General features: G+C 46.2%; 1 protein-coding gene across 6 annotated transcripts; it reads right to left on the minus strand.

The window, feature by feature from the left end:
* Nucleotides 1-2,734: 2,734 nt before the first annotated feature.
* Nucleotides 2,735-25,200, minus strand: SPRY1 (sprouty RTK signaling antagonist 1). 6 transcript variants are annotated; one of them, XM_083861283.1, is made up of 2 exons: nucleotides 24,992-25,200; nucleotides 2,735-5,738 (listed from the first exon to the last, which is right to left on the minus strand). In XM_083861283.1, the coding sequence occupies exon 2, from the start codon at nucleotides 5,681-5,683 to the stop codon at nucleotides 4,730-4,732; it is 954 nt and encodes a 317-aa protein (XP_083717409.1). In that variant the 5' UTR covers nucleotides 5,684-5,738; nucleotides 24,992-25,200; the 3' UTR covers nucleotides 2,735-4,729. The 6 variants fall into 6 exon arrangements, with proteins under 6 accessions (XP_083717409.1, XP_083717413.1, XP_083717408.1 ...); XM_083861287.1 differs by lacking the exon at nucleotides 24,992-25,200 and adding an exon at nucleotides 23,832-23,926; XM_083861282.1 differs by lacking the exon at nucleotides 24,992-25,200 and adding an exon at nucleotides 9,483-9,572.
* Nucleotides 25,201-25,224: the final 24 nt, after the last annotated feature.

Here is a 25,224-nt window from a genome sequence, read left to right on the forward strand (position 1 = left end):
GACCTGTAAATACCACTCTGGACATCAGGAGGTTTTTGAGCAGATCTTTCCAGTGAGTTCCTTACCATGGGCTCCACATGGGAGGGGGGAAGTCATGCTTTCGCTCCTCCCACCAGCCAGAGGAAGATGAAACACAACCACAGGGAAGAACTACAAATGATTAAGAGCTGCCCTAAAAGCAAACTGCCCTCTAAATGAAGGGTCATCAAAACAAGGCCTGTGCAGCGCCATGTGCTGTGGAAGGCTGGTAAATCCAGCTGTGTGACAGCAGAACAGAATTTTATTCCAGGTTTTTTGAAGCACCACCATGACTGACACAAATGCTCCAGCTGGAAGAAAGCCAACAATTAATCAGGATTCCTTAGAATTTGGAGGCAATTTTAGCAGAACAAGAAATGCAGAAGTATCAGTGAGTCCTGAACATTCCTCCAGGACAAAAATCTATTACTTGATATAAGTCCATTAAAACACTTCATCTAGCCCCTTTAATCCCTCCTAACAGATTTGCTTTATCACAGACAGAGAAGCTAATCCTCTCCCACCTGTCTTTATGATATGGAACCATAAACAGGAGCAAGTACTTTTCATTTGTTAGGCATTATCCCCCCCTCAGGTAACACCCTCACCCACCCCAGCACTGGTGTAATGGAGCAGTCTTTGGAGAAACACCCCAACTCTGAGGGCAAATTCTCACCCCAACCATGGGTTCCTTCAGCGTGGAACATGGGAACTTTACCTACCCATGGTTTTTATTACTGTATTACTGTTTCCTAACCTCATCTCTTATCACGAGCTTCGAGACACTAAGCAAAGCAAGAATTCCAGCTTGTTGACTTTCCTTTTTCCTTCAACCCAGGCTTTATACGCCCAAGGCCTCTGCTGTTGGAACCAGATGGCATCACCCACCCATGCAATTAGGGCAGTAGGTCAGCTGAACTTACTGCCTAATTACACCATCATTTTACACAGAGTTCTCTTGGCTACTTGAAACAAGATCTCAGAAATATCAGGAAAAATAAGTAATTTGTATTACTTTGAGCTACGCTGCAGCAGCCTCTGACAGTCTGGTGCTCTGCAAACATGGAGGAGTAGCCTCAAACAGCCCCCTGATAAATTTGGGGTTGAAGGACTGAAATGTGCATTTCAGTGCTCTAATTGCTGGAAATTCCCACAGCAAACCCCCTTCCAACAGCAAACAGCATCCTTGGATGGCCATTCCACTGTGGAAAGTAGAATAGACACACTGGTGACCACTTGGGACATACTTAAAGTAACCTGTGTAGACTTCACAGCTTCACTTCATCCAGCTGTCAAGTTTGTTCCATTCTCTTTCATGTGGAAAGACATTCACGTGCTCTCATGCAACCCTGCGTGGCTCTACACCACAAAATCCAGCTGTCATTTCCATGGCATAGTGGTAATGACCTTGCGTTCCTGAGTTCCTGTAAGTGAGCTCAGATGTATTTGTATGTTAAATACAAAGCATATAGTATCTAACCCAAGAGAAAAAAAAAATCTTCTCATTTTTCTAACACTGCCTGCTCTACCTGGCAATTAGAAAATTATATATGACCTGCAAGGAACTGTTTTCATCTCATGGCTGTGTAGTTTTTTCTCCAGAGGAGCTGCAACCTCAAGTTATTCCCAAAATCTGGTTAGTAAAGGGAGAATTAGTATGACTAACTAAACTGTAGCTTTTGTTTTAAAAAAGAGATCTGAAACAGTGCCACCGCATAGCTCCTGATGGAAGACAATCATTATAGGATGGAGAACACATGGGTCCTTTGGGATTCCTCCTCTTCTGCCAGGAACCAACCCAAACCCCCAGATAAACCACCTGGCTGGTAAAAAAAAAAAAAAAAAAAAAAAAAAAAAAAAAAAAAAAAAAAAAAAAAAAAAAAAAAAAAAAAAAAAAGAGACAGAGGGCAACATTTTGGCAACATTTTCCTTGAGGAGGCAGAAGCAGGACCCTTGGAGCAAAGGCCCTGAGCAGGAGCTGGCTGTGATCCAGCAGTGGGGAGGCAGTTGGCTCTGTGTTCCCGGGTGGACGTCTCTGGACAAGGCCCCCATTGTGTCCGCGGGGCCATTTGCAGCTGTCGCTCTTAGAGATGCGTGGCGATAGCGAAGGAGCGCGAGTCCCTCAGGAACGTTCCTCTCCTGGCTTTGCCTCCTCTCGGGAAATCTTCGAAAGCAGAATCCGATGCATCCACCATCCACTGCTGACCCACAAACCTTCCCCAGCCCGTGACTTGTGTCACACGGAGGAGCAGCACCACCCGCATCTCCTGCAAAGCATTCCCAGATGTACTCGGATGATGATTTCACTTTGTACCTCTCAGGGGTCATCTGTGCCCTTTAATAAAAAGCAGCTTTTCATCAGCTCCATTCCATGACACTGCATCAGCTGGGATGGAATTAACTACAGAAAGGTGAGCTTATTCAAATCATCACTGTGCTGGGAGTCAGAGCAGCTTGAATATGGCAATTCAAAGCAGCAGGACTTAAAAAAAAAAGAGCAAGATATGACACATTTGTCAAGTCATTGCTGTGTTCTGAAGTGGAGTTTCTCTAGAACCACTTACTCTGAACACCATGTGAAACTGCATCCATTTAAAACTTTTAAAGTTCAGGAGAATTCTGATGTAACCTTGACCCACATGAGGAAAAGAATGAGGTCTCCCCATTCACTCTTAATGAAAAGCTTTTTCTGTTGAATGTGTGTTAAATGGCCACAAGTAGCTGTGACACTTAGGTCACCCTTAAGAGCCTTTAATTTAAAGACAGAAGATTCAGTCGACATTGGAAAATGTATGGGAAAAGAACCAAATAAGTCATAGACATAGGTCCAAACACACACACACATTCCTAGATTTCAAAGCTACCAAACTACAGCAACGCAATCACGTTTTTTCATCCTGCCTCCAAGTTTTTATTTAGAATTAAGCTGGGGAGATTAATTTCTTCAGCTGCTGCACAATTTAACTAGCCAGGAAGTTCTATATAGGAAAATTTTAAATGGCTTTGCATGTTAATGTGGTATTCCTTAAGAAAAAGAAAACCAAAAAACCAACTTGGAAGTTGTGGTTTCCTCCTCCACAACTGTATTTCCAAATGCTTTGGTGAATAAATAGAGCCTCAATTTCTTGGCACTGTTAAGCACAACATAGATTCAATTGTATTAAACATCCCTTATTTGATATATAGTTGGCTTAAACTTAAAATTAGGTAAACTAAACTAGACCACAGACTAGTGGCTTTGACGTATCAATAGGAGGTTATTTGCCACCTGACAAGCCTGAAGGAGGAACAGCCCAGCAATAAATACAACACACGTGGCTCACAACCTGTCATTGTAACAAAAGAACTCCAGAGGCGTTTTCATTAATTAATATATTTTCTGCATTATAGTTAACATATGGACTTTCTTCGTGTCATCCTTATTTCGTTAAGTATTGATATTTTGTTATATTCAGACATGAGTACATTTTCGAAGTCTTTTGCAATAAATATCATAAAATAATAGAGATTCACATAATAAATATTCTTTACAATAAAAAAAGTTTTAACAGACTTTTGTCTTAAAAATAGTTGGGATTCAACTTTGTGTTTTATACATAAAATATACAAAAAAGGACCACAATTTGTGGCTAAGGCAATAAAACAGGGACAGGATAAAATTATAAAGTACAGAGCAGAGCTAAACTCACTAATCCAAAGGATCACAAGAGACTTGAAGGATTCAAGGACATTTAGGTGACTCAATGACACCTGAAGGCTGTTTGGATATATGAACACCACCAATTTTAATATCAAGTGATACTGACAGACTATAAAAACGGGATTAGGAAGGTGGAGTGAGCAATATCCTTCAAAGACTGGACAGCAAAAGAAACAAATGAGTATGTTGCAGCCACAATGTCTCCAACATGAAGATCTACATAGTGTAGCAAAAACTGAAGTTACATTGAAAAAAAAAAAAAAAAAAAAAAAAAAAAAAAAGAGGCAGGGCAATTCTCAGGAATGTTCCAAAAGTTAAGACAAAAAGAGAGGTGGGGGCAAGATGCAAAAAGAAGCAGGCTGCTTATAGAAGAGTCAGGCCTTTCATTTGGTGAAGCCTTTATTTTACATCCCTCTCCAGAAAGAACACTCACAAAAAGTTATTTCACAATCCAGCTCACTCAGGAAAGTTATTCTTCCTTGGTACCCAGGAGGTTAAGGAGGAAAAAAAACATAACTTGCTGAGAACAAAAAAAAAAAAAAAACCAACAACAACAACAACAACAACAACAAAAAAACCAAACAAACAAAGAAAAAAAAAAAAAAACCAAAACAAAACCACCAACATCTTTGGGAAGATATTCACAGAGCAAGAAGCTTCAAGAGCCCAGTGAGCCCTCACTGTCTCTTTTAGGAGTGGTTCAGTTACAAACTCAAAGACCCTGCCCGAGTGAGCAGCAGGTGCAGATCCCAGGTCCACACTTACCAAAGAGCAGCAGCGACTGCGTGAAACGCTCCACACTCAGCCAAGTCAGTAGGAGGAGGAGGAGAGTAAAGATGCAAGGGGAAGAACTCGTGTGTCTAAAGTTGGGCAGACAGAAAGGAAAGGAACAGTCCTCCCAAAATGGGAGAAGAGGGGAAGGAAGAAGTAAACATGGGGGGAGGGGGGGGAAAAAAAATCAGCTACAACCTGAAAAACTGAAGTCGGAGGAAGTAAACCTCCCTCCCAAAATCATGAGGGCTTGCCCTGACCCCGGGAGGGGCAGCTCTCCAGTTTACAATAGACCGTGTTGGAGTTCTTGCACCGGCACCCCGGACGATTGACGCGGTCGTAGCACCCCCGGCAGAGTTTTAGGCATCCTTTGGCCGGAGGGTAGCAGAGCAAGCAAGGCAGGAACAAGGACATGGCTCCCATGCACAGGTACCTAGAACAGCAGTGCGCCTGGGAGCAGGAGCAGGGATTATCCGCGTACGAGTCCCCTTCATCGTCGTTGGAACAGTGGTAGAAGATCCCTTTGACCAGGCACATGCAGGTGCCGTACTCCACCATGCTCTCGGCCGAACACAGGCACTGCCGGTTGCAGGCCAGGCAGGAGGGCAGGGCCCGCGGCGCCGTGCACTCCCCGCACTTGCACTTCCCGCACCGTTCGCAGATGAACTTGTGCTGCTTCAAGTCCTCTTTCAAAGGCCCCTTCAGATCGTCCACGATCAGGGCCGACTGCTTAGGCTGCGCCCGGATCGTCCGCTCGGACCTGTGGCCGGAGCCTGGCCGGGAGGGCGGCGAGCGCCCCAGCAGCCCTTGCTCTGAGGAGGCGCTGCTGTTGCTGCCGGAGCTGGCCGCGCTGCCCGTGCTGGTGGAGCGGCTCAGGACCGGAGCCCTGGCGTTCTGCTGGTGCCCCGCGTGGCTGGGCCTGTGCTCGTAGTTGTTGTTCACATTAATCGGAATGATCTCATGAGTCCTCTCCTGCTTCTCCTGCCTTGGCGCCGTCCGCGGGCCTGGTTTTTTCACCACCGACGGCCCCTCGGTGTATTCGTTGCTGCCCCGGATGGCCTTGATCTGGTCCAGTGACAAGATGGTCGTGGGCTGGCTGTCCCTGTCATAGTCCAAGCGCTGCCGGCTGTCCAGGGAGGGCTGCTGAATCACCACCAGGGAGCCGCCGCTGCCATGCTGACTTTGGAGCTCCATCTGTAGTGATCCCTGCTGCTGGCATTCAGCGGGAACCTGGCATGCATCTGAAATCCTGAAATAAGGAAGGAGACAGAAGGTGTAAATAAACACTGCATGTGTACACATACACACGCGAGATCAAGGGCAGCAGAGGGATAAAGCACGGGATACTTTCTGGAAACAGAAAGGATCTGACAGAGCCCAAACTGCCCCAGCCACCTGGTACTGATCACTTTCAGCAGGGGATTACAGCAGCGCTGAGGATCTGGCCAAAGTCCAGTAATGGGGAGAGTCTGGGTATGGCATAATAGATGAGGAATGCAAAGGAGACCCCATGCCATTAAAAAAAAAAAAAAAATTAAAAATCCAGTATTAACTTGTATGCTTACTTGGCAAGCCATGGGAAGTGCCTCTCCCGTGCTACTGAACTCAACATCTGTCTCCATCAACAGCAATTCCGAATGCCCCTGACACTAAGCTGGAAACAGCCAAGAACACCACTACGTTCATGTTTTGTGTGGCACAGTGAGGAACGAGCCAAATTCTCACTCTTCGGCCTGAATCTGCAGCATCAGAAAGCTCCACAGATCTGCTTCCTAGTGCATTTGGAAAGTCTCCCTCTTAAAGTGACGTATGCGCATTACAGAGTCCTGAACTAAGGGCTGTCAAGTGGCCAAGACATTTTCTGTGAGAAAGTAACTCAGCCTACACATCTAATATGCTCCTTTATAGAATTAAAGCAAGGGTGCAAACAACCTGTTTTCAAACACTTCCTGGCCACAGGCCGGAACATGAAAGGAAAATGGGGTAGGAAAGGCTTAGATGAACTAGGTGTCAAACAAGAACTACCTGAGGATTCACAAGAATGTTGAGAGCAGATAAAAAACCCTCAATAACAACCTCAAAGCACAAAGAACAAATCCATTTTCACAAGGCAGATTAAAAGCTTCTCAAATAAACAGAACATCTGCTCGTCTGTCTTTTAAATAGTAGGAGAATAGTAGAGATGTTACACATTTCCATCCCACCTAGCTAGAGACATGGAGATGGCAACACTGACTGAGAAAACTGCAGTGACAGTTCTGCACCGACACAAAAATGCAGCCGAGTATCTTAGGGCCACATTCATGCAGGGAACCAGGACAACAAACTGCTTTTCTTTACTGTAAGCCAAAGGAGAATTCCCTTTTCACTCCCCCCGAGATGCCATAAGCATTTACCTGAAAGCAGAGAAAGGTAAAGGCTAGCAAGCATTTTGAAAAGTCATCCAATATTCCCAAGAAAGTGTCTTGCCTACCCAGACCACAGCCAGCATGCAGCTGTTCCCCACACTAGAGAGAAAAAGGCACTGTGGTGGGGAGGCACAGAAAGAAAAAGAAGAGGAAAGGTTCCTTCTAGCAGGCAGTGACACATGGGCAGAAAGTAACAGCTTCTGCCGTTTCACAAAGCCTTTGTCCTCACCCAGTACTCAAAGATTTCTTGTACATCTAGCATCACCTGTATATATAGGCTTGTGGTCACCAGAACAAACAAAACCAAACACCTTCACTTCTAATTCACAGAATAGAATCACAGAATGGCTTGGCTGGAAGGGACCTAAAAGACTGTGCAGCTCCAAAGCCCCTGGCCGTGGGCAGGGATACCTTCCACTAGACCAGGTAGCTCAGAGCTCCATCCGACCCGGCCCTGGACACTTCCAGGGATGGGGCATCCACAATTTTTTTCCTGTGCCAGTGCCTCACCATCCTCCAGCAAAGAATTTCCTCCTACCCCACACAACAAGCCGCCTTCTTCACGAGCGCTGAATACAAATCCACAACAGACCAAGGGTGAATGATTTCGAAAAGGGAAAGATTTACAGCTGTACCAGCCAGGAGCTGGGCTCCCTAGGGGATGGAAAACAATATCCCAAGAAAATGTGAAAGACATCCAGTGCCATCTTTGGGGGGAAATCGCAACATCAACGCGGCGCAGACTGACAAGCCCAGCTGCAGACCGCGGCGAGAGTTGAACCAGCCACCTCCACCCCCGCTCGGATCGCTCGTAAATTGCTTCCCCTCCCCGAACAATTAAATAAAAACGAGTAAAACAAAATAATAACGTACGGCGCAGGCGGCGAGAGCCCTCACGCTTCTGCACCCGGGGCTGCGCTCCCTCCCCACACCTCGGGGGTGGGATCCCGCTTCCCTCCCCTTCTCCACACCCGCTCGGACACGCCGCCAGCCCCCCTGGCCCACCCCGCTCCCCGCAGCCCCGGGCGGGCGGCGGCGGCGAGGCGCCCTCTGCGCCCCGAGCGGAGCGGATCACGGCGCTGACGGAGAGGAAGGAAGAAGAGGGAAAAAGGGGAAGGAAAAAAAAAGTTATGAATGAAAACACGTTTTGTTTTTTTTTTTCCCTCCTTCTCTCTCTCTTCCACAGGGGCAGGCAGATCTTAGCCCGGCGCTGCCTCGGGAGGGCGAATTACCTGGCGCTCAAAGCGGCAGCCGAGAGCGGCCGCTCAGCCCCTCCGGCCCCCACCTGCGAGGAGCGCTTGGGGGGTGTTTTTGATGTTCTTCTCGTTCGCAGCCGGCCGCGGTTCTCAGCAAGCCTTCCCGCAGCAGCCCGGCGCCTCCATTCCGGGAGGCGGGCGGTGGGAGGGTGGTCGGGGCCGCCCCTTGTCGGGCGGGCGCCGCAGCTCCCCGCGGCACCTGCTCGCTGCGGCGGCGCCGGCCCCGGGGCGAGCGCACGGTGGGTCCCGACTTACTGATGTGCAGGGAGCCACCGGGAACGGCAAATCCAGCGGGCGCGGGGCGGCGGGGCCCCGGCTCCTCGCTCTCCTGGCCCCCGGGGCGGGGAAGGCCGGCGGGCTGCGCTCCTCGTCCCCGCACAGCCCTCGCTCGCCGATCTCCACGTCCTACTAGGCCAGCGGAGAAAAGCCCCGCTCCGCTGCCCAGCGCAGCTCCCCTCTCCCGGGGGACAGCATGCAGCGGCCCGGGTCGCCCGGGGAAGCGGCGCTCTCCTTCGGCCGCAGCTCTCTCGGTCCGGAGGCGACGGGGAAGCAAATCCAGCCCTTCCTGCAAAGCGGAGCGTCTGGATCGAGCCTCAGGCGGCTGCAGGCTGCGGCAGGCAGCGGGGCTGGTGCGATGCAGGTCTCCGGGAAGAGGCGGCGGGTGCGTGGCTCCTGCTCCAGCTGTTTATTATTTCCCTTTGCGATGGTAGAGTGCAGGGCTGTGGTCCCGCTCCGGCGCTCGGCTTCACCGCATGTTCCTTGCCGCAAGTCCCGTCCCGCAAACCCCAACCTCTGGTGCGAAAGATTTGGGTTTTTTGTTTTGTTTTGTTTTTTTTTTTCTTTATAAAGCGATCACGAAACGGCTCTGGCTCTCCAGGCAGAGCTCAGCGGACTGCGGAGGAAGCCAGAGGCAGTGCAGTGCAATGGCCCTGCGAGCTCCCTGCACACAGCCATGTGCTGGCTGTCGTTGCCAGGGGTCGAGTGACAAGCTCGGGGCAGGGGCAGGACGCGGCGGGGAGAGGCGGCACCGAGGTCTCCGCAGGCTCGACAGGGTCGCGCAAAAGCTCCGACGCGCCGGAGACCCCGCGTCGGTCGGGACGGGCGAGCACCGACCCCGAGCTTCTCTGCGAGCAGCGAATCGCGCCCAGCTGAGCCCTGCCGGCCCGGGGAGCCGAGCCCCGGCTCTCCCGGCCGCTGCCCCGCGGAGCAGCGAGCGCGGCTCGCCCGCACCTCCCGCACGCCTCGCAGCGCGGCCGCCCCCAGAGGAGCCCCGGCCGCCCGCCCGCACCTGACCCGGCGGGAGGGGGCTGTGAGGCCACCCGGGCTTACCTAGGACCGGGGTGAACGCCCGCCTTCCGCGGCACATTGGCGGCGCGGATCCAGCCCGGGCAGTGCCGGCAGCTGCTCCGCGCTGCCCCGCCGCCGTTCCGGAGTGACTCGGGCCGCGCCTCGCCGCCTTTCAGCGCGCAGCCCCCGCCCGCCGCCGGCCGCGCCCCCCTGATGTCAGCGCGTCTCCGAAATCCCGGCGTGGATTCCCCGCCCTCCCGCCGGGAGCCGCTCCCGCGCGGGCACCGCCGCTCTCGCGGGCCTCCGGGGAAGGAAGGAAAGGAGGGAGGGAGGGAAGGAAGGAGGACCTGCCCCTCTCCGGCCCCAGCCCTGCGGCTCCTCCCGGCCCCGCGGCCCCGCCGGCAGAGGGAGCGCCCCGAGGGCTCGGCCCGGTCCGCGGCAGGTCCCGCTGCCCCGCCTGCGATCGGCCCGGCGGGCAGAGCTCATGGAGCTGCCGGGGCACCGCCGGGCGCTGGGCTCTGCTGAAGGGCTGAAGTTCTGCCGCGCTCTTCTGACAGCGTTACAGAGAGATTTTTGTCTGTGTTTCACCGTCAGCGCCCTTCAAGCCAGGTGGAACAGCCCTTCATTTATATTCACAAGATATCTTCTGCTTCTTTCAGTCTATTGCAGAGGCAGCATTCCCTCTTGTCATCCTGCCATGAGATAGGAAGCGGCTCTTCCCACCGTTTCACGGCTGGCACTGCAGCAGCTGAGATAATACGTGTTATTAATGACCCGGCTGTCTCTGTCCTGCCTTTCCAGACCTCGGCAAGGTCCCATCCAAAGCTCACCACTGCATCTCTGCCACGGTGCCAAAGAGATACAGGAATGCTTTCCCAGCTAGTCGTTTTATGGCCAGATATTATCTTTGACATAGGATTTTGGGGGGTTTGGGTTGGTTTTTCTCAGTAAGCGGAGTATTTTAACAGGCCACCAAAAGAACATGAGAAAGTGACATAAAGCACATCAAAATTCTGAGAATTATTTCATAACAACATGTAGAGTACTGGAATAGTTGAGACTTCCAGTCCTTGGCTAAACACCACTCAGCCTTAAGTTTACCTGAAGAAAAAACCAACCCCAAAACCAAAACCTGAACATTCTCCCACCATCTGCCCCAAAGAAAAGAACAATGTGCTCAGTTTATGTGGAGCTGCTCAGCAGGAACATTCATCCAAAAGCAAACAATCCCTACAAACAGGATTGTACCACAAAGGTGGTACTCTGTGACAGTCTGTGCACCCAGCTCACACTCGTGGGTGTTTTTCATTAAACTTCACTAAGCTTGAAAAGAAATCACCTAAACTGCATTTTTGAAATTTTCATCATTATGCACAACCTTTACCTGAACCACCTCTTTCTCTATGAAATAAAATTTATGTGCATTAGAAGTTCTATACTGAATACTAAAATATAGTACTGGTGGTAGTATGACTTCTAATACTTCTGAGTTTGTAATTAACAGATTGCTGATACAGACAAACCATAAATACCATTCCCCAATGACAGAGGCTCAAAGGACAAACAATGGCACAAAAATCCTTGGTGTGGAATAAAAGCATTCCAAATCAGCATTAATGTTGCTGTGAGATTTAGAAAACGTGGTTGTTCACCAAAAGCATTCTCAGGCACACCTTGAGCACAAAGTACAAACCCATTTTCAGTGAAATCCATACAAAGACTTTGGAACCTATAAAGAGTTCAAATGAAAAAAAAAAATCCAACTGAAGAACCAAAATTGCTAAGAAAAGGAGAAACAAAAATTACTCCTGCAGAGTAGTTTTAGTGGTGCAAGTTCATTTTGGAGCCTTTGGAGGTAGCAAGACTCTTCTCACAGAACTCCATATGCATTTTTCCTAGGATACTATCATAAAAACACCTCTACACCTCTCCTTTCACATCTCTAAAGCCAGTACCACCTTAAAAAACCAAGTGCAAGAGCTTGATTTTAGAAGCATAATACAGGGCTTAAATGGGTCAGTCAAATAACCAAGAGTACTGGCAGGTGTTCACTATCACCTGGCACCTGAATTAATACTTCACTGAAAGAAGGGAGAACTCTCCAGCAATATTCAAAGGCTCTCCACAGGCTCAAGCAAACATTCCTGCACCTCACAGAAGTCCATCTCAATAGATTATATTCCTGGAAATTATAGCAGTGAGAAGTTCTGATTAGAGAAAGGAGAGCTACATTCTGGAGAAAAAACTGGCACTTCTGGCTACATCCTGGCACAGCCTTAATTTGAGGATTGACACACAGGCAGGAATCTGATGCAACCAAGTTATTTTCTATCTCCAAACCACCAACTAGAGGTGGCCCAGCTGACACCAGGTCAATAGAAACCAGCCCTCTATGCCTGAAGTAAATCCTTCAGAAAAACCTGCCAGAATGGGGTTCAAGAGACTGAAGGATGGCCAAGAGCAGTGATCCAGTCCCTGTTTCTTTCACTTTGAGGTACTGGAGATAATCTCCACCTCCTGCTCCCTCATGGCAGCCTGAGTGCAAAAGGTGGACTGGACAGAAGGAAAGCACAATCCATCCTTAGCTTTTTGTTTGGTTTTCTTCCTAATCCACACCTAGAAGCAACTTTTATCTCTAGGTGACTTAAATGACCTTTGTAAACATGCACTGGATAAACAGTGATCCTCCCACTATGAGTAACAACTATTTCCATGGTGCATCCCACCTGGGAATATTATTCTATTTCTCCCTAAGCAGCATCCCTTAGCCCTTGCTAAGGCACAGATCCCAGTCCAGAAGGAAGACACACACTCAGCCCCAGTCACAAAGCCCACCTGGCCTTTGAGGAGACTCAGCAGAGAAATTGTTTCCCTTTATGCAAGTTACTTGTCACTTCATAACCAATCTTCACAGCTAAAACAACATTTCTAAGGATACAGAGGAATTCAAAGGCAACTAAACACCCCCTTCCATTAGTATTTATAACAAAATTATGAACCAAATTGTGCCAGTCTTACCTGTGGCACATGTAAGTCAGGTACCTCCCCCCTACCAGTGATGATCTTGCAGATGTGCTGTCGCGAGACCCAACTGGGACCTGCAGCTCCCCAAAGCTTTGTGTGTCAACAGCTTTGAGTTTGTGTCAGGTGGAACTTTGTAGTTGTCAGTGCTTGAAGAGTCTCAGAAACTCTCAGTGCTTGTTGGGACAAGAAAAGCATAACAATTTTTTTAACACAACGCTAGGCCTATATATATATTACAAGGCAAGAGGAAATGGCCTCAAGTTGGGCCAGTGGAGATTTAGATTGGGTTCAGGAGAAAATTCTTCACTGAAGGCACTGGAACAGGCTGCCCAGGGAGCTGGCTGAGTCACCAGCCCTGAAGGGATTTAGACGTGGCACTTAGGGACTGGTCTAGTGGTGACTTGGCAATACTGGGTTGATGGCTGGACTCAATGACCTTCGAGGTTTTTTTTCAACCTAAATGATTCTATGATTTAAAAACTCTCCAACAAACCAACAAAATCCAACAACAGCTAAGGAACACTGCTGTAATAACAAGTGCTGTGGGCAGTTTCTCAGCAGCTCTCATGAAATCTGACTGGCCCTGGCTTAAGCTGGTGCATGAGATGACCAAAGCTGCTCCCAAGAGCCAAACACCACGGGTGCCGTAGCAAAGGCACACCCTGACACGTACAGTGAATCACTTCAGGGTCAGGAAGAGAAAGCGAAGGCTGATGTGGTAGCGTTTCCCATCACACTTTCTACCAGACAGGTTGACCTTTATGTGAGATCAAAGCCACACGGGTGGCTGGGGATTTCTCCAGCTCCTGTGCAGGGGCTGTGCTCAAAGCCCTCTGAAGATGTGCAGCCTGTGTGCCACTGCCTCTTGCCATCACTGCATGGGCTGGGAAAAGGCACACAGGAAATCCTCAGTTACAAATAGAACCTGGAGTTTTCACTTCAAGAGATAACATCAGGTTTTCTTAGCGGCAGAGGAGACAGTAAAAGGCAGCAGCCAGGCAAACCTCTAAGAACAAAGGGATGAACCTCGACGTGAACCTGCCTCATGAACATTTGAAAGTGGAATCAAAGCACCAGGGAAACGCTGCAGAGAGGGGGGTTTGGTCTGTGCCCAAGTTCAGCAGAAATTAAACAGAAAGAAAATGCCATGGTCTGTAAAATAGGCTGAGAGTCTGAGAACACACTTTCCCTTCCCCACCTCCTGCATTGTATCAAAGAAACCAGCATTTTCATTGAGTAACCGCAGACAAAACTTCACTCTCGGAAGGGTAGGCCAGAGCAAGTCTCTTCATTTTCCACCTCTACTTTGACATACAGGCAACTGGTACCTTTACACCTCTCCTCCAGGTATCCATACTTATTGTTTCCTGATCAAGTTTAATCTTCCTTGGAGAAGTGCCTCTGTAGCCTTCATGTGTAGCTGCTATACAGGTTGCCTGCATGTGCACAAGATATTCTGCTAAGCTACTGACCGTATCTTCCTTACTTTGTATTAATTGTTAACTATTTTAGCTAATATGACTCCATCTGCCTGTATAAACAGCTCTGTGAAAAAGGAGAATCGTCATTATTGCTGAATACCAGTAATAACTTACTCCCATCTACCATAAACTATCTGCAAATACTTGTCTCCTGTCCTAGCGCTGAGCAAACTGCCTTTTCCAATCCACTGAGACACAATTCCTTGCACAGACACAAACCTTTCCCATTTCTGCTGGAGAAGTGTCCACTCCCCAGGAGTGGGGAAGAGGAGAAGCTCTCTGCTAATTTCAATACATAGCTCTGTGCATGTTTTTATTATCTAAGCACTTGTGGTGTTAGCAGGACTCCAGGAATGCCTCCATTTATCAGGTTGTGCAATCTGTCACTGTCAGCTGAAGGAGGTCTCAGGAGCAGCGTTTCTAATTTGATTTGAAAATATACATGGAAACCTGAGCCTGCTTTTAGCAAGAATGATGGGGTTGGCCTAATGAACACAATCTCTCTTGTCACTCCCGAGAACAGTGTGTCAACAACCAAAGTTTAGGTTCCCTCTGTGTCTGCAGCAGCTTCTGTGGGAAAGCAGTAGCTTCACGTCTGTGTTATATTCTTGGTTCTGCTTTACCATCAAAAGGCTTTTGAGTGAGATTTTAACAGGCAAATGCAAATAGGGAGGAAGTTTCTCCATGGATCTCTTGAAGAGAAGTTTGCAACAAGGCAATTTGTTTTTTTTCATGGCACCTTCTTCCTCTGAGCCTTCATACAGAAATGTGGTACCAAATGGTGCTAAGTGTGTATCTAGAGAGCCAGTTCTCAGCTCAGAAGTTGTCACTGCTTTCCCACCAGAAACTGGCTACAGGAAAATGGACATGCCATAGGACCCACATGGATTTCTGGCTGCAGCATCATCCACTTCAATATTTACAGATTTTAACTTCTCAGGGGAAAAACCAAATAAAAGCCCCACAGTTTCTTTTACTCTTTTAAGGCTGAAAAGATAAATGTCTTACCACAAATCTACCAGACTACAGTGATGTCACTTTGCCACATCTCAATGAGAGAATGACAAAATATAATTTGCTATTAACCTTTATTTTTTCATCCTTTCCCCATTTTCTGGGACTTACTTCTCTGACAGATTCTGCAGTTGGCAATTCAAGTATAAAGTGCCAAGACACCCCCTGCATGTTCAATGTGGTTTGTTGTGCTCTAGAAGAGCTTGCCAGGCACATCTTGGAATTTTGCTTCACAGTAACGATGACCAGCCAAGGAATATTCAGTGTCAAGGGCTGGATTCTGTTCCTGGGGCAATCAAAGTTAACCTTGGTTCCCTTTGAGATCGAGGAAGTCGTGAGACTTTGGTATTTTGGAGACAGTGTAAAAAACATTATCCCTCAAGAGATTTTGGGTTGAAAAGGTCAGATTTCTCCCACCAAACAGGACTGGGAAAACCCTTGACAGTGAAGGACAGAAAGCACACATGCCCCTGCACATACTGTCACATTGCTGACAAAACCCCCCCTCATTTCCATCGGGGTGGGAGACAGGTCGCTCTCGTTCCACACAAGCCATGGGGAAAGCTTGCACTGCCTCTCCTGCTGGCTCCCACCCAGGAGGACATGTACAGACACACACTTAACACAGAGAGGTTGTGACACCAGAAACTGTGTTTGTGTATGTTGGGGGGGTGGTCCCTCTTCTAGATTCCCTCCATGACTGTTTTGAAACCACTCCTGCCATTCTTGTTTCTTCCCCTGACCAATTAAACACACTGTCCTTGAGAAGCCAAAGAATTTCCATGTACAAAGACATCTATTACTGAAACATACTCTGCTTGAAGTTATCTCAAAGCCTAGTCAGTATCCCGCCTCTATTGCCTCCCAAGTTCAGTAGTTTTGAAATTTATGCAGAAAATGGAATTTCCTCCTAAATTAGCCTGCCCACTAACCTTCCATAATACTGCAGTGATGCTGCTAGTAAGGTGACATTTCTTGGAGCAGCACTGTAATACCAAAGCATTCCCAAGGGAGGGATTGCACTGTTGCCTACAGCAATCTTTCCATAGATTTTCAGCAGCAGAATCCTGCCTAAAAGAAGCATTTGAATAAAAATAAGAATGCCAAGTGTGCCCAGTTGAAAAACAGAAAACACATTTTATATTAGCTTAGAACTGCAGGCATCATTGCCTGGCTGAACTCAGTGTTTGCAGCAATTCCCCATCCTGTTTATTAAATAAAAGAAAAAAAAAAATAATCCCTGGCAAGAATTCCCTAGTGGGTTCTAGTCTTTTCTACATGGAAGGGCAGACAGACACCTCAGAGCATTCAAGAAAGGTCATCTTCAGCTCCAGCAGATATTGAGGTCAACTGCTCAGCTATTATTTACGTCTATACCTCTCAGAGTAGTGAAATAACTGTCACCACCTGGCTGGATTTCAGTTCTGTAAAGGGCAATTATCAAAATCTAAACATCGATCTGTTAGAACTTATACACCACTCTGTTCTCAGAGCAAACCAACATGACTTTTCTAATTCTCCTCCAAGTGTCCCATTTCCAGAAAATTTAAACCTTTATGCACCTAAGATCCAGTATCCAATATATTTTACCATGTTCTGAGTCTTTGCTGCAGGTATTGTGGAGGGGGAAAAACAAACCAACCAACACCACACCTTTCTTTTACGCTTTTATGGATGAAAAGACATGGAAAAGATCTCTCACCACAAGCCTACAAGAGCACAGCAGCTCAGCAGTAGCACTACTCGTATTTCATCACACATCAACAGTGTGAAACATGGGAAGTAAATGGAAAACAACATTTTTGGAGCTGGACTGATGTAAAGAATTACCTTTCAAAACCATCTGCTGTTTTTTTTTAAAACTTGCCACATGAAAAAAACAAAAACTTTGAGTAAATTACAAATGCTCCTGTAGACTCATTAGCTCCTACAGACTTCATTTTACAGGGTGTCAATTGCTACAAAGTAGAATTGCTCAGCACTTTTCAGAAAGACACAGAAAGAAATCATTTGCTCAGATTTCTTTCTAAGGCAGGAGGGACAATTCCTACTGTCAACTTCCCTGGGCAAAGAAAAGAGAGGTTGAAAGGAAGGAAAACCAAGCTGAGATGCTGAGAACTTACAAGACATGTATTTTCTAAATCACATCCCTCTTTCCACGTGCTGTTAAGTATTAGGTCACCCATATGTGTCCTAGTTTGTGTTTACGAAGATGCAAAGTTAATGTGAGAGATTGTGTAGTAAATGTGGAATTATTCCCTGTTTGCTCCTTGAGGAACAGCTAAACCAGCTCTACTGTTCCTGTTAAAGTTGGCTTAGACAGGAGAGAGTTGGTCCATCAGCTCTGCTTTAAACTTAGGTTTCAGACTAAAATTAAAAAAGCCTGAAGAAAAAAAAAATTCTCAGTGTATCTCATGACAGGGTAGCTCAGCCAAAGCCCATGAATGTAACTGCATTACTTGTCTGAGGAAACTTGCCATGTTCCAAATCACCTCCACATCATCAATATTTTCAGAGCCAGGGGCTGCTCACTGAATTGTATAGAGGAAAACAATCCTTCCTGGCAGGGAATGGGAAGGAAGCAGCACAACAAGGCCTCTTTTAAGAGAGATGACTTCCAAAGGTGTCACAAGAAGAGATGACTGGGATAGTAGTTCCAGGGAAGGAGGAAGGTGGAAGGGACAGAAGCTGATGAACTCAGCAGGAGCAGATTGATACAGACTGATGTTTTGTCAGAAGAGAGTAAAAAGCTTCTTTCACATTTCACGAGAGGATTTATCACTATAATTCCTCTGTTTTCAGCAGCTTTCCCCCTGTATCCAAGCACTGTGCTCCAAAGCACTTTGTCCCAAGTTATTCTCTGCTGAGAGGTGAGTGAACACCATCACTGGTGAGACAGGCAGTGACCGAGTTCCTGGAAAACAAACAGCCCTGTGGCATAGCCCATATCTTATCATATGAATTACTTATTAGCAGTCATTAAATTAATTGCTGTATGTGTGAACAACTAACAGAGGCTGATAGCACCTGTGCTGAGGGGGTGGCTTGGTGGGAAGGCCCAGGAAGGAGCAAACCTTCCTCTGTCCCTGCTCCAAATGTGCTGTTGCAGAAAGGCTTTGGCCAGGCTACATTCTGTTCTAACTTTGTGTTTCTCTGTTTCCCCACCCAACTTCACACAAATTCTTACAAAGGTTATGTACAGACTTGTACAAAATGGAGACTGACACTGGCTCTTGGAGGGCTTCCCAGAGCAAGTTTAACAGAGATTATATAATACCTTACATCTACGTTGGTTTGTTGGGTTTTTTTTATTATTATTTTTAATATAGATGTTATTACACTACCAGTTTGTCCTTCCTAGCTTAACCCTCCAACCACCCTTTTTAAAATAGTTCATTATGTTCTGCAGAGATTAAAAACCTAAGGTTATGGATGTGGGTTTTGTTTCCAGTCCTCCCTTAAGACAAGGCAAGTGTGTTACAACTGGAGGACTCAGCAAGTCACAACCACCATTGTTTTCCTTCCACGCACATTCTACTATCAAAGCCATGGGGGGGTCCTTAACTGATGGAACAGTGGAATTTTAGAGCTAACATAGAACTTTACTTCTATATCCCATTTTTAAATCAGAAGTCTCAAAGTAGTCTGCACACCTTCTGTGGCTGTGACCCTTCCTCCCAAGACAATCCAGCAGGATAAATCCAGCTTAAAATCACAGGGCACTTATTAAGGATACTAGTATTCTCAGAACATCAGACTAAGTCACATCCTAATAGAACCAACTGCAAGATATAAAGCCCACCTTTGTGCAAAGCCTTCTCCAAGATGCTCTTCCTGTTATTGTTGCTGTGGCTTTTCCTTCTCCATCTCATTGTTTTTCTTGTGGAGCTTAGAAATAAACAATGAGCAGACAGAGGAAAGGAGGAAATTTTTCACACATGCTTTCTACTAATTTTTTTTCCTCCCCACTTCTCAGGTTTTTATTCCTCCAACTTTTCTCATTGATAAAAGGGACAGAATTCCCCATCTCTCTCTTGATGCCATTACTGGACCCTAAATTTCTGAAAAAATCAGAATAGGAAGATCTGTGTCTTACCTTTTTTGGTAATCTCTGCCACTTTCTATGCACCTCAAGTGTCTGAAAAAGTCAAGATCCAGAAACACACCTGCTACTTCAGTGCTGATGGAGTTAATGAGATCAAAGCCAGACTCCACTTTGTGCTTAGCAGTGAGACACTTCCTACCACAGGGCCAGGGTGACTGCAGCCCTCCCTCAGCTCACCTAAATCAGCATCAAAATAACACAAATCAGCCCCTACTCTGATTAGAATCAGTATTCCCACTTTCTGTCTCCTTTCAACTCCATCGACCCCCACACCTTTCCACAAAAATCAGTCAGCTATGAATTCCAGGGTATTTTTTCTAATTCACATGCTTATTTTCAAGCATTTTCTCCATCTATCCCTTCTCCCACCCTCCCCTTGCTGTCTATAATCAGTAAGGGCTTCACGTCCTCCAAAGCCAGCTCCTACCTCCTCACCCAGCGACAAAGTGATCCCAAAATTCAGCTCCCCAACAGCCAAGAAGGTAAAGAACAGCTCTCCCAACATCTTCTCTTAAAGTCTCCCCAGCCAGCCAGTGCAGGAAGGGGCCTAACAAAGCTGTATGCAGCCAATTGTGTTATCAGGGCACTTGGCACTACCAGCTGATCCTTGATTACTATTCATCCCTCGGGAAAATAAAACACCCCTTTGTAGTAAAAGTGTAACCGGTTACTATGAGGCATTACACATTAACAAAAGCAGCTTTTTACCAAAATCGCAGATGATGAAAGCCTGGAAGTGGAATCAGACCAAGGTAACTGGTTGTTTCTGCGTGTTTCAGATAGAACGCTTGACAGTTTAACCAAGATTTTTCACAGTGCTAAGAGGAAAGTGGTGGGTGAGTTGTGTCACGTATTTGTACATAAAGTCATAGCGAGTTCCGTAAAACAAATTTTAAGGATAAAAATTTGTGGTGCAGCATCCTATATATGCTACTGGCTGCACTGCAGCAACCTCGGTTTTCACAGGGTCTTGAATACTTTTAACAGCTCTTTTTACCATTTTTGTGCTTTTCCTGAAATCCACACAGACACTTCCAACATGCTTTCAGATTTTCCTTTTCCTTTTTAACCTAAGAGTACGAATCATTAAAGAGCACAGCAATCTGAAAGGCAGACTTTTCACTAGGCAGAAGGGTAGAATTTGCTGGCTTGGTGGAATAATCCCTACTTAGGTGGTGAGGAAGCATTCCAGAATATTAAAGGATTTGTTTGTTTGCTAATCTACTTAAGCACCCATAGGCTTTAACACCCACAAACTTGTGTGCGTTGGGGATCTTTCATGTCCACGGCCACTCTCACTGCCACAGCTCTGCATTAAAGCTGCAGATTCAGACTGGAAGCTGCTGATGGGACACCTGGAAAGAGCTGCACGGCTTTGGTCCACCCTCCCACCAATCCCGCTCCACATTCCTGTATTTTAGGTGAGATGGTTCTCACATCCGGCGATCCCGCATTCCACCCACCCAACTGTGGGACAGGAGAGCAATCTAAGCCCCAGGAAACCCCTCCCAGGCACTGCAAAGGAGGCAAAATGTGCTGAGCAGTTTCAGCCCGGGGAGAACTCGCTGACAGGCAAGCAGGGTAGCTTTAAAGGCATTAAGTAGAGCAGGCTTGGTGTAAGCAGCTGCCCCTGTGTGAAATCCGAAGCTCTTGCCAGCGGTGTGGAGGAAAGACATGACCTCATTATTCCACAGCCCAGATAATCCGTTCCTGGATAAAGTGAGAGCTGACAAGTGTTTCACCTTGAACGTTATCAAAGCCCTTTCCACACTTGGCTGGTGGCTGAGCCATTTTACCAAACAGGGATGTGAAAACTCCTCAGTATTAGCAAAAGAGATAAAAAAGTCCCTGGGGTGCATGGCTAAGGCCACACACACACAGGTATGAGGGGAAGAGACCAGCAGCATTTCCAGAACCATTTTGGCAAACAGGATATATTTGCACAAAGTTGATAAAATGTTTTTCTCAATATATTGAGGGTTGCTGCTCACAATTCTTTCCATCTGCCTCAAGGCACTTTCTCTAGATAAGTGTTGAGGGCCTCTCCTGACATCAGCTGCCCCATCAGCACCTTCAGAAAGGTAGTTCACCTCTCAGCTGGGATAAATCACTGTCTGGACTATCTTCTAGTATCTTCCCCGTGGTTGCCAAGAGTGATTCCAAGCCCCTAATCTTTTAGTTAGAGAAACCCAAGCTCTAATGTCACGGATTTTACACAGGCACACGCAGACAGCACGCTAACCTCCAGTTTTGTTGGAAGGGTGTCACAGAACCATTTAGATTGGAAATGAACCGTTAAGATCGTCCAGTCCAACTGCTGGACCCACAATCAGTTTGAGCTCCACGCCAGTCCAAGGGGAAGGAATGTCATCTGGTTGCCATTGCCTCCTCTTGCAACACCTGTGCTCTCGCTGGAGTCCTGCCATGCAAACACAGAGAGGGGCTCTCTCCCCCCTCATCCCTCCTGTCCTTGGCAGGCCAGTTAACAGAGAAAACACACATCTCCTTCTCTGTCAGGGCTCTGGAGCTGTTGGATTCAAGTTTGCATGGAAGAATGACACCATTTAAAACGTTTAACACAGAGCACATAAAGCCTTGGTGAAAACGCGCAGTTCAGTTTCCAGCAGAGGAGGTTAATAAATGAACAGGTAGCACTTGCAGAAGGAGCAGACACAAACCCCAAGATCGGGAGGAGGTTTCAGCTGAAATATTTGTCTTCCAGATGTTGACCTGCCAAATGACCTGCCAAAACATGCCCAGCCATGACAGCAATTCTGCCTCTTGCACCTAGTACCTTGGAAAAGTTCCTTATCAAACTGCACACATTAATATCACCTGTGGTACTGTCTTCCATGCCAAGGAAAAAAAGCCATCAGCAAAAGGTTTTGGGGTTCCTAGGAGATAAAAATTACTGCAATTCACTACAACCATAGCAACAATAATAAACACAAATACAAACGTCCCCATGTAAAACTGATTTTCCAAATGTAACTCTGCTCCCACTGCAAACCACTTCCTATGCCCCAGCCTGCATCAGCACGGAAGTGATCCCAAGGCTCAGGAGTGTGAATGGAAGCACAGTCGGTTTAATCCCAGCTTTGGGATCACAGGAAGCAAGGCAAGTTCTTTGTGCCTGCTTTTACTAATTCTTTCAGGGCCTTTTACCAAGCTTATGACACCTTGGTGTGATAGAGTGGTGACTCTTCATCTTTGAGGTCCAATTCCTCCCAATTTCTGGCACTACATATTAGGACACCACAACTCCTGGACACTAGCATTTCTAGTGCTGGTACTTCTGTTTCACCCATACATCAGCTGCTTTCTCTGGCAGAGCCAGAAACAACCAGAACCCTTCAGGGTCAGGCTCCTCACAGACGTGACCTTGCAATAAGCAGACAGTTCTCCTGGCCCACCAATCTGTGTCCATCACTGAACTTCACCTTCCTGGGCACTACAGGGCAAAACACCAGATTTGATTTCCACTTTTCCCCTTTCCACGCCCCATCAGCAGAATTCGACTCCTAATTCACCAGGAAACATCATTCCCAGCCTTCCATGGATGCTCAGTTCCTGGAGCATTGTTTGGCATGTGTCCAACTTCCAGAGGGGAATCACCACACTTTGACATGCAAAATGAGTAAAGAAACTGAAAGGAAAGAGCCCTGATACAGAATCCAGAAAAAAACAGCTTTAAGGACATAATATATGAAAGGGCTGACAAGTCTAAATTCAATGATTTTGAATAACCAGCTTTGAAATAAATTATCTTTATTCTATCTCTGATGCTTGCTCTTACACCTGAGCTTGGTAAAACTTCTGTTTTGCTCTCATTTAGAGCCTGCAGGAAAATTATCCACAATAAACCTCATTCTTTCTTCTAGGGTTAAGAATTGTATATCATACTTGCAGTGAAAATCTGTTTTATGCATTAGGTAGAATACAAGACTGAACTTTCTTCAAGTTAAGTGAAGACAATTTTGCATTTTGATCATAAATATTCTCCTGGTCATTTCTGGCCAAACTGTCAAAAGACATTTTATACCATTTTGCAAGAGGCTGTTATTGGAGGAAAAAGGTAGATTTTGTATTTTAAAAAAATGTGCCTGAAACATTGAGAAGTTGATTTAATGTTAGCAATTCTGCAACTCAAGCAGTATTTGGGCCAAAAACCAGCTCCAAAAGATAACAGCAGGCAAGAAAAAAGACTGTGTTTCTAAAAGACTTAAAGAAGTAAGCCTAGGAAGTCTAAGCAGTTAAAGAGAGGATGGGACAGAGTGTTCTCAGATGCCTTCTCTGTTGAGATTCACTGAGCTTCAATCCTTTTATTAAAATTAAATCTTATGGAAACACAACAACAAAACCCAGCAGAGGAAAGAGTGCCTCTATCTCTGAGTTGCTCTGCAACACAGAGGTGTTTGAGTTTTTATGGGCTCGCACTGCAAGAGATCTGAGTGGGTGCCAAGGCACGAGGTGTTCAGCAAAACATGTTGTGAGGAGTCAGCTCTGAATCAAAACTCCCTCCTGTGAATGACAGAAGATGCTCCTGGAGTGCTCTGTCCTACAGTGCCCTCATCAGTAAGTTCGAACGAGAGGCTCAGGGTGCAACAGCTCTCATCAAGCTGGATTATGAAAGGATCACACTGCCCCTGTATTTTGATAAAAACCAAATTTTTGGTCGTTTTCCGGAATTCTGATACCTGGGTTTCAATTTGCTCATCCACAGTAGCAGTGATCTGTCTTTAGGAAAGAGACAAGGAATCATCATACCTTCCTTTAAATCTCAATTTAAGAGTGGCTTGGGATGGAGTAAGATCCTGGCTGGCATCAGACTGGCAAAGTTTTCCAAACAGAATTTTTTGGGAGTAACAGACAACTCCTGGACTCCTGGGCACTTCACAAACTTGTCATAGCTTATTTTGTAAAGAATATCTTACTAAAAAAAAAAAAAAAAAACAACAAACAAACAAAAAAAAAAAAAAACACAAATTGCACAATCTCAAGGATAAAAAGGGGAGCTTCCTACATTTAAAATCACTTCAGGCATGTGGGTAAGTATCAAGAGATTTGGTGCCCTGTGGATACATGTGGCACCATACAAGGAGCTACAAGGAGAAATGTTTTCAGGGATGGGATTTTTCCCAAGGCACAAACAGCAGACGTGGGCCAGCATTCTCTCCTAATGTCCTAAAATTCAATGCGCAAAATTTCCCTCTGATGGCAGCAGGATTCCACCAAAGGGCAGAGCAGCCAGCTCCCACCTGCCTCTCTTGTAGTTTCTCAGTTCACATTCACTCCTTGGTGCACATTCCCAATAAACCTGAGCACTTCCCAAGGAATGGCCATCTAGTTTTAACACTCATCTGGAGCACCACGCGGTGTTATTTTCAGGCTACAAAATCACAAACAGAATTCATTATTGGCAGTGAAAACTGCAGTCTCTCCTCCCTTCAGGACCAGACACTGGAGTGAAGTGCCAGGGGATAAAGGTATGGCATTTAATTTCTGGAAACCTCAAAATTTTAATGGTTATGATGAATGGTTCACATCCTGAGCTCAAGCTGGAGTATGCAGAATTTAGGAAAGAAAGATAAAGTAGTTTCAGACGCAGTCTTGATCCCCAAGGCAACTTTTCCAGTTTATAATTTTCTTAATTCCCTCTGTCTGTTGGACTATTAAAGAGTCAAACAATGAAAAAAAAGAAAAAACCTCATATACATCAGCTGAACTAAGGACCCTCTTTTCCTCATCCTCTAATCCTTTACAGCAATAATAAAATTAAATGCTAATTACAGCAACAATAGGTTAGAATGAGAGTAATAAAAAAGCTGTCATTTAAACATAGTAGATTTCTGTTTAAAAGCTAAGAAATGTGTACAGTGTGGAACTAAGTAAACAGAGAAAAACCATAATCAAGGTGAAGAAATTACCTTTCTGTTGAAGTTTATGTTGGTTTTGGTTTACCCTCAGCTTTTTTATGTCTGGACTAGAAAAGCTCAGCCTTTCTGTTGAGGGGAAAAAAGCTGAGTATTAGTTTGCTTAACTGCATTTCATCCTGAGTGCAAGAGCAGAGAGCCCACAAGGACCTGTCATAGTTTCAACAGACGATATAACAAAGAAACAACTTGAGGAGATTTTATCTGTCCCTGAAGTATTTTGTGGT

Source organism: Zosterops lateralis (assembly GCF_965231275.1).
Source record: "Zosterops lateralis genome assembly, chromosome: 5".
Classification (NCBI taxonomy): Eukaryota; Metazoa; Chordata; class Aves; order Passeriformes; family Zosteropidae; genus Zosterops; species Zosterops lateralis.

What these genes read in the sequence shown, in the direction of transcription:
- SPRY1 (XM_083861283.1), bottom strand. Translation starts at nt 5,683, where the DNA reads ATGGAGCTCCAAAGTCAGCATGGCAGCGGCGGCTCCCTGGTGGTGATT.